We start from the raw sequence: 13398 nt of genomic DNA on the forward strand, positions 1-13398 counted from the left end.
TTCTCTGTGTCCAATTATTATTACAAGTTGCATTTTGTCTTCTTGTCTTTTCCAACTCGAGTCTGTCTTGTTGCAGTTGTGGGTTGGGGGATGAAAAGTGAAATAATAGCTGTGAAAATGCGTCTGCTGAAGACGGTGATAGTTACTAGAATATTAATCCATAACCAGCAATATGTGTCTCTGCTGTGTATGTGTTTCTAATCAAGATGCTCTGCTGTGACTGATGCCCGCTGGTGTTACGTGGTGGGTCGGAGGGGGAGGCTGAGGAGACACGGCGCTCGGTCACTGCTGTGGCGTTGCCCGTGGGGGGACACGGAGCCAGCGCGGCTGGTTCCTGGGCTGGGTTTAGTGTGGGCACCATGCAGAGCGCTCTCCCGGAACACACTTACCTGGAGTATGAAATATTAATGTGTGGTGATTAAAATGTCCTTTTCCAGTTGTTACAGTAAGGGAGCCAAAAAGTGGTGCAAAATGAACATTGAAAGACAAAAGTCTTAATGGCTGGGATGGAGAAGGTGAGGGAGGCTGTTTCCTGCAGGGGATGCCTGGCTTGCGTGGGGCAGCAGAAGAGCACTTTGCACGGGGTTTTCAAACACACAATACTCAGTATTTTATAAGCTGTGAAATGAGAGCGGTGCAGGCCACTTGTTAAATGAAGGCCGTCACTGGTGGTGCCCAAAATCTCCGAGCGATGCTGGGCTTTGATAAGCCCAGAGTCCCAGCTCCTCAGGTCCCTGGCAAAGCCCGCGCCGCGCCTGGGCAGGACAGCAGATGGCACGGGGACAGCGTCCCATCTGCAGAGACGTCAGGTCCTCCTTGGCTGCCTCCCAAGGCTTTCCCAGCAGCGTGGCCGTCACCTTGCCTGACCTTGACTTTGCCATCTGGTGGCCCCGTCCCATCGCTCGTCAGCCACAGGCACGTCTCCCGCGCAGACCTGCCGTGTCCTCACATGGCCCCGAAGCCACCGGGGAGCCGAGGGGAAGGCTCTGCCCAGGGACGAGGGTGCTGAGCTCCCCACTCCAGCGCAGTGGGGAGGAGACAGACAGCACAGGGGACAAACACACGCTGGTCCAGCTGCAGAGAGCTTGGGGGAAGGTCGCAGGAGCCAGAGAGGGGTGCGAGGTGGGGATTGGGGAACAGGGACCTGAGAGAGGAGCGGGATCCCCTACACCCTCCCACCTGCATGGCAGCCAGGATCATCACAGGAGCCCACAATGTCAGGGGTTGGAAGGGACCTGGAAAGCTCACCCAGTGCAATCCCCCCATGGAGCAGGAACACCCAGATGAGGTTACACAGGAAGGTGTCCAGGCGGGTTGGAATGTCTGCAGAGAAGGAGACTCCACAACCCCCCTGGGCAGCCTGGGCCAGGCTCTGACACCCTCACCCCCAACAAGTTTCTTCTCAAATTTCAGTGGAACCTCCTGTGTTCCAGTTTGCACCCATTGCCCCTTGTCCTGTCCCTGGTTGTCACCAGCAGAGCCTGGCTCCATCCTCCTGACACTGCCCCTTTCCATATTGATCCCCAGGAATGAGTCCCCCCTCAGTGTCCTCTTGTCCAGCTCCAGAGCCCCAGCTCCCTCAGCCTTTCCTCACACGGGAGATGCTCCACTCCCTGCAGCATCTTGGTGGCTGCGCTGGACTCTCTGCAGCAGTTCCCTGTCCTGCTGGAACTGAGGGGCCACAGCTGGACACAAGATTCCAGGTGTGGTCTCCCCAGGGCAGAGCAGAGGAGCAGGACCCTCTCCACCTAGGGTCATACCTTGGGCTGTCCCTTAGGAATTGTCCTTCTCCAAGTGAAGATCCATCTGGTACCTTAGTGTCAACCTGAGAAACACCTCGACTCCATCCAGCTCTTTGATTTTTAAAGCAAACACACCGAGTGGAGGGTCCATTGGCAGCAGCAGAGCTGGCTCATGTTACACCTGCTGAGAGGGGGCAGCCCACTAGATTTGGGGAAAAACACGTTTTATGCCCCCACACAACCCCCATCCTACCCAAATCCTCCAGCTAGTATTTTCTGTTCCCATGCACAGAGGCAGCTTAACCCACGTCCCTCCTACACAGGCTTAAGGAGCTCAGCACCCTGATGTAATTGGTGTTTGCAACTGCAAACAGCTGGGCAGAGATTCAGACCAGTGTAAATAACACACTGCTGGGCTGGGTTGTATTTGGGAAGGATTTGGGCAAAGAGCAACAGCTTAGGGGTTTCCTTAAGCTGGGACTCGGGGTGTAGCAACAGCGTTGGAGTGTGAAAACAGCTCCAGAGGTGTGTTTTATTTGAGCACTATGTTTTATTTGGAGGAAGAGAGCATTCCTCCTGCACGCCTGCAGCTGGGCCAGACCTGGCAATGGCATGGCTGCATTTCACCAACATGTTGGCTTTCTGTGGCAAAGTGTGTGGCTGAGGATGTGACATGGGTGACGTTTCCCAGGCCTTTGGGGCGGCTTTTGCGATGGTCTCCTGCAGCATCCTGGCATCCAGGTTGGACAGGGCAGCACATGTGGGTGGTGTCTCAAAGCAGCACAACCTGGGTGGTGGGGATGGGGAACGGAGGCCACGGGGAGGTGGAAGGCTTGCTTAGACTGGCGGCTAAGCAAGGATGAAGAAGTGGGAGCGTATCATCTCGAGGGGAAGGAGCAACGTGGGACCGGGATGTCCGTGTGCCATGGCCTCGTGTGGGTGAAGTAGCTGCCAGGGCAGATTTAGTCTGAAACAAAAATGTGGGCGCCAGGAACTGGGAACTCCAGGAGTCACCAAGTGTAAAGCCACGTGCTGAAGTCACTGTCCTGCAACACCAGGTCAGACACGTAGCCAGACCAAGCAGGGCCACCCAGCTGCTGGCACCCTGCGTGTGTGCGGGCTCCGGGAAGGTCCCGCCGAGCCTCGGCCGTCCCAGCGGGTCTAGGATGGATTTTCCTGGGACTGGCCATCCTGGAGCAGCCTCCAGCCCGGCTCTGTGCAAGTACTTCTGCAAAACAAGACCCCGGGGCTCAGGCTGCGTGCTCAAAGTGACCAGACAGCTGAAAACAGCCTTGGCCCTGGTGTCTGTCCACTGCTGCAGCAGGACTGGGGACAGTTTCCTTGGTGAACGACCTCCTGACTGCACTGCAAAAATACGTGAAAATAGATTGCATTAAACAAGTGTTGTTATATAGGTTGGAACTTGGAGCAGCCTGAAGAGGTTGGGCACCACTTGGCAGAGATGTGAGAATTTAATTCACTCATATGCTTTTAAAATTCCTGTCCTTTGGTTGTTTTTTCCATTTGTTTTAGGAACATTGTGTCTACTCGGAATTGTTTCTAAACGAGTAAAACAAAAGTCTCTGATTCTTTTAATCTATAAGGGTGAAAGGGGAAATAAACCAAGCCAGACTCAGACAAAGTCTACATTTTTTTTATTGGATTTCGCAGGGAGATCATTTCCAGCCTCAGTGATGGGTTAATAGAGCCACAGGGCTCAGAGCTGGGTGAGTTTATTGTGCCATGGCCTCCTCCCTCTGCTCCATGGAGAGTCCCAGCCTGGCCAGGTGTCTCCAGCGCTCTGTGTGCTCCGGCTTGAATGCTGAAAGGAGTCGAGTGTCTGGTCCTTTGTGCTCTCCAAAGCACAATTGAAAAGGTGGAGGTCTGCACATCACAGCTTGTCTGTTCGGAGCTGGGGAAGAGCAGCACCTCAACGTGCATCCTTAAATACCTTCCACAGCTCTGAGCTGACTTCTCCCGGGTGAAAACCACAAACCACACACCATTTATGCAGCACCAATAGCGATCCTAAAGCACCCCCTCTGCCAGACCACCTTTAATTTCGTGCAATTTCCAGCCTTGCCCCTTGGTCCTCTTGGTCCTCAGAGGTGAAACCTGTTCTCGGGGGCTGCCCGTGAAACACCCCAGGTAAGAAAGTGGAGGATCGTGCCTTGCAGCTGCGGGAAGCGGGTTGGAGCGGCTTCCCGCTCCTCTGGAGGATGCTCAGTGATTCCCAAGCAAACAGTGACACCTCCTGTTCACAAAAACACAACTCGGAGCCCAGCGAGTACATGCGCAGGCAGGCAGCAGAGTGCGGGTACGAGACAGGAGCACATGGGCTGCTTCACCACTTAATCCCTTCATTTGCCTCCAGAAAAGTCAAGTCCACTTGCAGCTGTGAGTGCGGGTCCGTGGGGACGAGCCTGCCGCTGTGTCCCTGTGCATGGTGAGAACTGGCCTGGGCTGGGAGGTGCTCAGCCTGGCCACGAGCAAAGGTGCTGAATGCAAACTGCTTTATAAAGAGCGGTCCTTGGGATTGTCATTAAGTATAGAGAGGTAAAGTCTCTCATACAGTAGCATTAAAGATGTAAATTTTTTAAAAACTTGGTTTGTGCTCTAAAAGCAACCAGCTTCTACCCAGCAGGTCTGATAAACAGGTTTCCAGCAGGAGTTCCGTGCTGGCTGTGACAGTCACCCCCTAACATACAGGGGCTCCCCAGAGACGGGATCCCCCCAGCCGTGACTGCTTGAAGCTGAGGAGCTGGTTCCTTCACTCCAGGCTCACCGGGAGATGTATCCCCCAGCCCGTTTTGTAAACCCCTCCCTTGCACACCTCCCTGACTCTCCATTTGTTCATTCAGGTCTTCAAGATGTCATTGAAGGTGCAGACGAGCAACATCACGAACAAGAATGACCCCAAGTCCATTAACTCCAGAGTCTTCATTGGCAATCTCAACACAGCCGTGGTCAAGAAGTCCGATGTGGAAACCATTTTCTCCAAGTACGGCCGGGTGGTGGGCTGCTCGGTCCACAAGGGCTACGCCTTCGTGCAGTACTCCAACGAGAGGCACGCGCGCGCCGCCGTCCTGGGCGAGAACGGACGGGTGCTCGCTGGCCAGACGCTGGGTAAGGAGCTTCTCCAACCACTTTGCGTGTCCAGGTGCAACACGGGTTGGTTGCTCCTTAGGGGATGGTCAAGGGATGGCCAGTCCAAGGCCAAACTGGGACATCCATCTGCAGATGAGGGTTGGGTTCAGTGATGGCGAGCAGGTCAGCACAGCCCGGTGATGGCCGGGCAGGCACATAGTGACAAGGTGGATCTGGGGCCAGGCTGGGAAGTCGGGATGAGCAGGGTCCGTGGCCAGGAACAGCTGTGACGGAGCTGGAGACCAGCGCTCCTGCCACAGCGCTCAGGCGGGGCTGGAGGTGCCCAGGTCCCCTGTGTGTGGGTGTCAGAAGCGGGCTGGTCTTGGCCATTCTTAGTACCCTCAGGGCTGTGGCATTGTGGCCCAGAAGTTCATGTTATGGGCTGTGATTGTAGAAGCTAAAACACAGTTCTGAATTGTGTCCTTGTCCTTGATCTGGTGGGGAAGAGCAAGGGTGGGAAAAGACATTGTCTGGTTCTCTTTCTGGACCAGGCCTGTCAAGAGAGGTGATAGTCTAACTCAGACTAGCTCAGACTAACTTTAGGCAGGTGATGTTAAACAAGATCACTCCCCCCGGACACATGGAAGTGTCTCATCTGCACTGCTGTGAGATAAGAAATAACAAACAGAACCACCCCAGCTGCTCCCAGCTGCATCCTTATTCCGCAGATTGCTCTGGAGTGTCACATGCTGAGAAGCTCTTGCCACCAGCTCTAAGCCGAGAATTGGAACTGGAGACAGTATTTTTAATGAAAAATTGTTATTTCCAAGCCTGCTGCAGGCGGTGGTTATTGGGCACCCAGGAAAGCGATTTGCAGCCCATTCCCACCTGCCTCTGGCACAGCGGTCTGAAATAAAAAGCTGTGCGCTAGATGTGCTGTGAAGACAGTGTGCTGTTTCTGTCTGTGGTGTGTTCAAATACCAGAAACCTGTTTCCACTTCTCGTGCGGTCCAGAGCGAGGAGCTGCAGAGCGAGGCGGGCGCAGCGTGCCGGGGGTGCTCCCAGCCCTCCTGTGCAGAGCCCGTAGATACGGTGAAAAGGGCCTTGGGGAGCAAAGGAGCTTGTTGTGATGCTCCAGACGGATACAGCAGATGCAGCCAAGAGACGGGCAACACTTGTTTATGTAGCTGGAGAAAGATGAAAGGTTTAGCATGATAGGAACTTCTTACTCTCCTCTCAGTGCTGGTCCAGAGCTCTGCCATGCCAACAAGACAGAGGACTGCATTATAGCTGGGAGTCCTACACATGTACTGGACAAGGTGCAAACTCAGCTGGCTTTCATGTGCCTTCCCTTCATGGCCACTTGTCCCACAGAAGAGCTCAGCAGGCTTTCCTTTGCTGGACATGGACCTGGAAAACCACGGGGACGCTCCCCTTTGAGGAGAAACCAGCAGAGAAGAGCTGACAATGTGGTGAGAGGTTCTCAGGACACGGGGCAGTGCCAAGGTTGAATTAATGGTTGGACTTGATGATCTTGAGGGTCTTTTCCAACCAAAACAATTGTCTGATTCCGTGTGCAGTTGGGAAAGAGACTTTGCACCTTCATTTAAGAAACAGGAAGGCATCATAGTTTTGCATGTGACAGGAGTGCTGTGCCTGCCTCTTGTCTGAGTGAATGAGCAAAGCAAGCAGCATCTTTCTATCTCACAGCTCTCAGCTCAGGTCAGCTCTCAAGCTAAGTGGTCTAATAGCATTTCTTCCATTTTTTACTTTTTTTCCTTCCTTTTTTACCAGATGCGCAAACTTGCATTTTAAATGATCAGCAAGATTCTGAATGCATCACAAGCGGAGGTGTTTGAGAGCACAGCCGCAGCCCATCCTGCGCTGGGGCAGGGACTGCTCTGCCAGGCAGGTCCTGGCAGCCTCGGCGCTCTCTCCAGAGGCTCCCGGTCAGCCCAGTCATTGCGGGGGACAGTGCCCAGTACAGTGCGGGAGCTCTGCACTGAGAGCTGGGTCCACACCATGGCCTGACCCTGGCACGTTGGCCAGACAAAGCACAACCTCCCCATTTAGTGTGGGCAGAGGTGCCTGGATATGAGCAGGAGGGACAGACGCTGCTTTGGGGTGAGCAGATGGGTTCAGTGATGGAGAGAAGGGAGCCAGAATGGGAATGAGATACAACATCTGTCCAGGTTGTGCGTGCTGAGCTCTTGTCTCCTCGTTCACTGTCAAGGGAATCCTGAGGGATCTGACTGCCCATCACCACTTGAGGCTGAAAGGATAAATTTCCTGATCTGTCTGCCTATACTGCTGAAGGCTCTGCAGTGCTATTTCTAGCAGTGCGTACCAGCAGATTGAGCTAATTGTTGTCATTATCCACCATTGGGCTTTCATTGCATCGCCCTTGAAAGGTGTTAATCAACATGGTGCTGTCATTAGCTCTCCACTTTGCAAGAGAAGTGACTGGCAGCTGGCAGGATGCACCCTGACAGCAAAAAGGGTTCACGACAAGGGAACTGGAGCTGAGCAGGGATGTGGTCTGGGAAGCACCAAGGAGTTTATTCCTCTCTCCCCTTACAGCAAACAGCATTGCCAGAAGCGTTGCGTTGCTCAGCAGACTCAGAAAGAAAACCACATGCATAATGTTCACGCTGGCAGCAGTTGCCCGCAGACCTGTCCTGTGGCCATGCGTGTCCTTGCCAGCGCCAGGCGGGACGCTCTTCTGCATTGCCCGTAGCCGCTGAGTGCGGGACGATGGAGGGCGAAAGGCGGCAAAGAAGGCACGCTCTGGTTTGCATGTGCCTGCAGAGGGACACTCGGTGTCACCGGGCGACTCCCTCCTATGGCGATTTGTAAACAGGCTGAGCTGCAGCTTCAGAGGGAATGAGGTCTCTTGCTAGACCCTAAAAAGCAGGCTGGGGAATGACACATCCAGGCATCTGAGCAGTGGGACCGTGCCCGTGCTCCTGCAGAGCCGAGTCCGCGGCGCGTCGCAGCCTCTGCTCCTGCGCACGTTGTCTCAGCAGCTTGTTGTGCTCCTGTAGGTCATTTTCTTGGTTAATATTGAAGTCAGCAGACTGTTCACTTTGGATCACTTCGCAAGCTCTTGATGTTGAGGGTGAGCGGACCAGCCTGTCCACATTTCTCCATAAAGTCCCTTCATGCAGCATGAAAAAAGCAACAATTAATAAGCTTAAAGCCGCTGAGTTTCATGGCATATCCTGTGAGTCTGGAAGAGCTGAGATCTTCAGTACCTGTGTTTGCAGTCACAGGTCCACAAAGCCCGAGCCCCAGATGGAGACCTTCAAATCCACCTGCACCTCAGCTGTAACTTGTGCCACTAGCTTGTCACAAGGACCAGCCTTGCCCAGCCCCGTGGAGACGCTGCTTTTGGTCTGTGTGAGGAAATGCTGTCTTGCTTGGCTCAGATCTGGCATGCCCAGAGGTCTGACGCCTATTTAGACAGAAAGGACTTGAAGAACGAGAGTATTTAGGGCTGTTTGGAGAAACCAGCAGGGATTTGCTCACTTCCGAGCCAGGAATCAAGAGGAGGTGAAGCCTCGTGCTCCTGTGGCTCCTCTCTCTGCGGTTCTGGGGCCACAATCGGTGTTAGATCACCAGGCTCTGAGCAGCCTCTGCGAAATTGGCTCTATCACTTTATTCGCACGACTAAGGCACGTTTGGCATGGAGGCCAAGCAGAGGAATTTCCTTGGCGGATTAGAAGGGCTCATTCTCACCTCCCCTGGTAGAAGATGCTCCTCGGAGATGAGCCGGGCCGTGTGCCGGCACTCGCAGCGCAGCGCAGCCGCAGCGACGCCGGCTGGCCCGTGCTCAGCGCTCGTTTTTGTTCCAGAAGGAGCAAGGGAGGAATTGTTAGCAGAGTGCAGCGGTTTTATATGTTGTCCGTGCCTTATCATAAAAGCACCGAGTTCTCCTGAGAAGCCTGTCCTGAATTTGTGAGGGGAGGTTAGACCATGTGCAAGGCCTTGACGTCAAAAAATCAACGGTTAGTAGCTTTGTAAAGGGAAAGGAGGAGGCTTGCCAAGTGCAGGAGTATGTTTGTCTTTGTGTGGAGGTCCAGCTGGCCCCAGAGGTGCCAAAAGCAGGTGGGAATGCGGTGGGAGGTGTGGAGGAGCTGGTTTGGCCGTGCGGGTAGAGCTGCGAGTGCGCGGGACGTGCCGTGTCACAGCTGCCTGTCCCTTCGTTGCAGATATCAACATGGCCGGGGAGCCCAAACCCAACAGACCCAAAGGGCTGAAGAGAGCAGCCTCCGCCTTGTACAGGTCGGTCTCCCCCGCGGCACAGTGCCCGGGCTGGGATTTGCCTCCTGGTTGGGGCTGATTTCAGCACCCCCCGGGTGGTGCGGGGCAGAGCCCTCCTGACGCGGTCCCGCTGGACAAAAGGCAGCACGGAGGGGTGTCGGCAATGCTGTGAGAGCAGCTCAGCCCACGTTTTACAGCCACAACCCGTCAGCTGCACTTTGAGCTTCCCCAAGCAGTGCATGGGGGCCGGGGGGCTGGTCCCTGCACCCCAGACCCGGCCGTCACCTCACATGTAGACATTCCCATGGGGTGTCGGTGGACACTTGTCCCCAGTCCCACCTTGCAGGTGGTGAGGGAGTAATAACAATAAGTTGCCAGCACTAATTAACCCGTGTCATCCCGCCTCTGTCTCTGCAGCGGCTACGACTTCGACTATGACTATTACAGGGACGACTTCTATGACAGGTGAGCAGGGGACCCATCAGCCAAAGGGGTTTGTTGTGGGGTGAGATCTCTGCTGCAGCACGGCTCCTGCCATGGGGGCAGCGGGGCCCGATGGCCGCGCTGGCCCTGGCTCTCCACCAGCTGCTTGGCTCCGGTCGTGGCACTGATGGCTGGGGGTGCTGCGGGGCAGCTTCACCCCCATCCTTCCCCCCTCTCCAGGCTCTTCGAGTACCGGGGCCGGGTCTCTCCGGTACCCAGGGTGGTCCCCGTGAAGCGGCCGCGGGTCACCATCCCCCTTGTCCGGCGCGTGAAGGCGACGCTGCCCGTCAAGCTCTTCGCCAGATCAGCCGCCATCGCCAACAGCTCGGCCAAGCTGAAGCGTGAGTCTGTGCGTGGGTGTGCGGGATGGTGTGGAGACGAGTGTGCGTGTGGACGTCCATCCCCAGCCAGTCAGGCCAGGCGCTCCCAGGGAAAACCTTCAAAAAGAAAAAAACATAGAATCATAGAATCGTTTTGGTTGGAAGAGACCCTCAAGATGATCTAGTCCAGCCATAACCCAGCCCGTGTCCCTGAGAACCTCGTCTCTACATCCATTCAACCCCTCCAGGGCTGGTGACTCCAGCACTGCCCTGGGCAGCCTGTTCCAATGCCCCACAGCCCTTTGGGGAAGAAATTGTTCCCAGATCCAACTCAACCTCCCCTGGCGCAACTTGAGGCCGTTTCCTCTGCTCCTGGCGCTTGTTCCTGGGGAGCAGAGCCCGACCCCCCTGGCTCCAAGCTCCTTTCAGGCAGTTCAGAGATCAGAAGGTCTCCCCTCAGCTCCTGTTCTCCAGCTGAACCCCCAGGTCCCTCAGCCGCTCCCCATCTGACAACAACAGGCCAGGCAGGGGCTGTTCGGAATCCTGCAGGTGCAGCAGGGGAAGGTGCAAGTACAACCTGAGCATGCCAAAGCCCGGTGTCAGCCTCCACAATATGCCTGGACAATGGACACACAGGCTTTTTTGGGTGCCTATGACCACCCACAGCCCCCTCAGCCTTCCGTGCTCTGCAGGACACCGAATGCCTTTTTTTTCCTTCTTTCTTTCCTCCCAAGTGAAGTGCAGCGAGCTGCAAACAATCAAAACGGAGCTGACACAAATCAAATCCAACATCGATGCTCTCCTGGGCCGACTGGAGCAGATCGCTGAAGAGCAGAAGTTGTCCACAGGTCAGTTGCATGCTCACCGATGCCTGGAAATGGGCAATGAGCACAGGGATGTGCCCTGCAGAGCTGGCCAGGAAACCGCCGCGGTCAGAGCATCCTCCAGGCTCTGGTAGGGAAGTGTCAACCCCCAGCTCCCAGGGTGGAATCACAGGCCAAAATTACATGCCAAAAATCCCTAGGTTATAATGAGATTTTGTTTTCCTTTTGTCATATAGTTTGGAGTTTTTTTAGTTTGCTTTTTTGTTCTATTATTCTGTTCTATCTTCCCCCCTCGCTCTGCCCTCTCTGGGGCTGCTTTCAGGCAGCCTTGGCAAAGTCAGCAAAACTTCCCATTGCAGAGGAAGAACTTAGATCCATTCTTTACCTGCTGACTGAATTTGGGGGCGCACTGCATTAGTGTCGCCGGGCTCCAGACATTGCCCCCCAGCCCTGACCCTCGGCTCTCCTCTCTCAGAGGTACGGAAGAAGGCGGAGGGCAGCAAAAGCGAAATCTCACAGGAGGACACAGCGTCAGAGGCCGAGGTCACCACGGAGGAGCCGCTGAATGGGGACGAGGGGGAGGAGGAGGGTCTCGCACGGGATGAGTGTGAAGATGAACTGGTAAGAGTTTGGGTAGCGCATCCCTCCAGCGGAGGGAGTTCAGGAATGGACCACTGGGACTTATTAAACCCCCAGAAAAATAGATTTGCCTTCCTCAATAGAAATTGTTGTACTTAAATCCCATGATTGTTCACAGCTTGTTCTTTCTAAGTGTTCTGCTGCCTGCAAAAACGCTCCCGGGTCTGTTGGGCAGGACCCTGCCAGAGTAAGGAGCCAGAGGAGATATTTGGGTTTGCCTGGGACAGTGTCTGCCGGAAGACACATCGGGTGTCCTCATGAGCTGTGGTTTGTAGCTCGTCCACCACGCTGAGCGATCTGACCCTGTGAGCCGTCCCACCCGTGGTGACAGCTGCTCACCACGTGCCGCTGTCACAGTGTCCCAGGCAGGGCAGCGGGGACACGTGGTGATTAACTATTGCTGGTTCCCTTTTCTGTCCAGGAGAACAGCCATTACACAGACGTGGAGGATGCCAGACTACAGTAACCAGGTACAGCTCACACGCTGCTGTTTGGAGGCTGATGCTGCGCAAAAGCTGCCGTTCCGTGCACGTTGGGGTCGGGGGGTGCTGCTTCAGGAGGTGCTGTTTTCCATTGATCCTCTGTGTTTTCCTGGCACTGAGCGTGGCCACTGATCAGCCCCTCCGTCCCTTTCCTGAATCACAAATCTTTGAAGTTCAAGGAAAATTCTGTACCTTTTTTCCCACCTTCTCCGTCTCCTCTCCAGAGCAGCAGAGAGCAACCGCGTGAGGAAAGCACGAGGATAAACCCTGTCCTGGCACGGTGAGCAAGGCAAGCTGAATCAAAGTGCTGCTGTCATCTCTGCCTGGCATTCAAAGGAGAAACCCGGCCCGACATCTTCCACCCATCTGTAAAGCAAAGACAAAAGTCATCATCCCAGTGAATCCCCACCACCCTGTGCGATGGATTTGGAGCTCTGCAGCAGCGGAGGCAGGAACCGAACCCTGCACAACCCATAACCACCACCGACTGGATAACGAGAGAGTGGTTGTGTCACCAAATGAGTCAGACATGTTACAGAGCTTTTTGTAGGAGAGGAGGGAGAAAAAAGCCTGACCTAATAAAGACGTTCTTTCCTGTGCTGGGTGAGAGCCAGAGCATGTGCTGACTGGAGGAGAAGTACTGTCTCAGTTTGGACAATGTGTGTTCTCACGCTAAAGGTCGTGCTGAGGCTGCAGGGTGAGCTCTCCTCCCAGAACGGTCACCTCCTGTCGTGTCTCTTTTGCCCCATGAGCTGCCGCAGGTACAGGCGGCATCCAGGCGGGAAGGAGTCGGTGCTGGTGCATGTGCTGTGCTCTTTGCAGCTGCTTGGAGAGAGGGAAGGGGACAGGAGGCAAGCAAGTGATCCCGAGCAGGGGGAGCAAAGCATACGTCGTCTTCATTGGTTTGGGCTCCTCGTTCTCCGTTGGGAAACAACTATGTAAAGGCTGAGCAAGTCTCTGCAGAGTGAGGGGGTGCAAGCACGTGTGGATTAGACCCTTTTCGTGGCCCAGCTGCTCTGTGGAAGGGATGTGATCCACTCGCTTCTCCAGCCCGGTGCCAGTGTCAGCCCCTTCCCCAGGGCGCCAACATCTTGTGCTGCAGCCTCGCTGGGTGTTCACACCGACCTGGCCCCCGGGAGGGCGGCACGACAGCTCCTGCTCCTGCATCCCCAGCCTGCCCGGTAACGGTGAACACCCTGAGCACGATGCATGTGGGCATGCAAGCGCCTCCCCCTCCTGCCCAAATTCCGGCTGCGTTTGACCCGTGCCACGTCCTGCGAGCAGAGGGCGGCAGCCAGCATGCCACTTGGCGTGGGAGCCCCCTCACACCACCACACCCAGGGAGGCTCCTGGCCTTTTCTCTTCTTGTTCCTTCCTCCTTCATGGGTTTATGCGTTTTTCCGGAGTTCAGGGGTGGGTGGGACTGAGACTCACGTAGCACTTTATTCAGATCAGGCGTGTCCTGCCCATCTCCTCTCTTCCCCTCCAAAACACACACATCAGTGCTTTGAATCCGCAACAGTGTCCACACCTCCTCGGTCAAACTCCCACAAACCGT

At 55.2% G+C, this 13398-nt stretch overlaps 1 protein-coding gene across 1 annotated transcript; it reads left to right on the plus strand.

The window, feature by feature from the left end:
* Positions 1 to 4612: 4612 nt before the first annotated feature.
* LOC308046664 (RNA-binding protein Raly-like) lies at positions 4613 to 11824 on the plus strand (the record flags this gene model as incomplete). The annotated part of the gene is made up of 7 exons (XM_080354661.1): positions 4613 to 4868; positions 9041 to 9113; positions 9510 to 9557; positions 9756 to 9916; positions 10630 to 10743; positions 11195 to 11340; positions 11780 to 11824. 7 exons carry the CDS (start codon positions 4613 to 4615, stop codon positions 11822 to 11824), a joined length of 843 nt encoding a protein of 280 aa, XP_080210787.1.
* Between the last annotated feature and the right edge of the window lie 1574 nt (positions 11825 to 13398).

The sequence above is a fragment of the Nesoenas mayeri genome (genome assembly GCF_963082525.1).
Source record: "Nesoenas mayeri genome assembly, chromosome: 16".
Lineage (NCBI taxonomy): Eukaryota > Metazoa > Chordata > Aves > Columbiformes > Columbidae > Nesoenas > Nesoenas mayeri.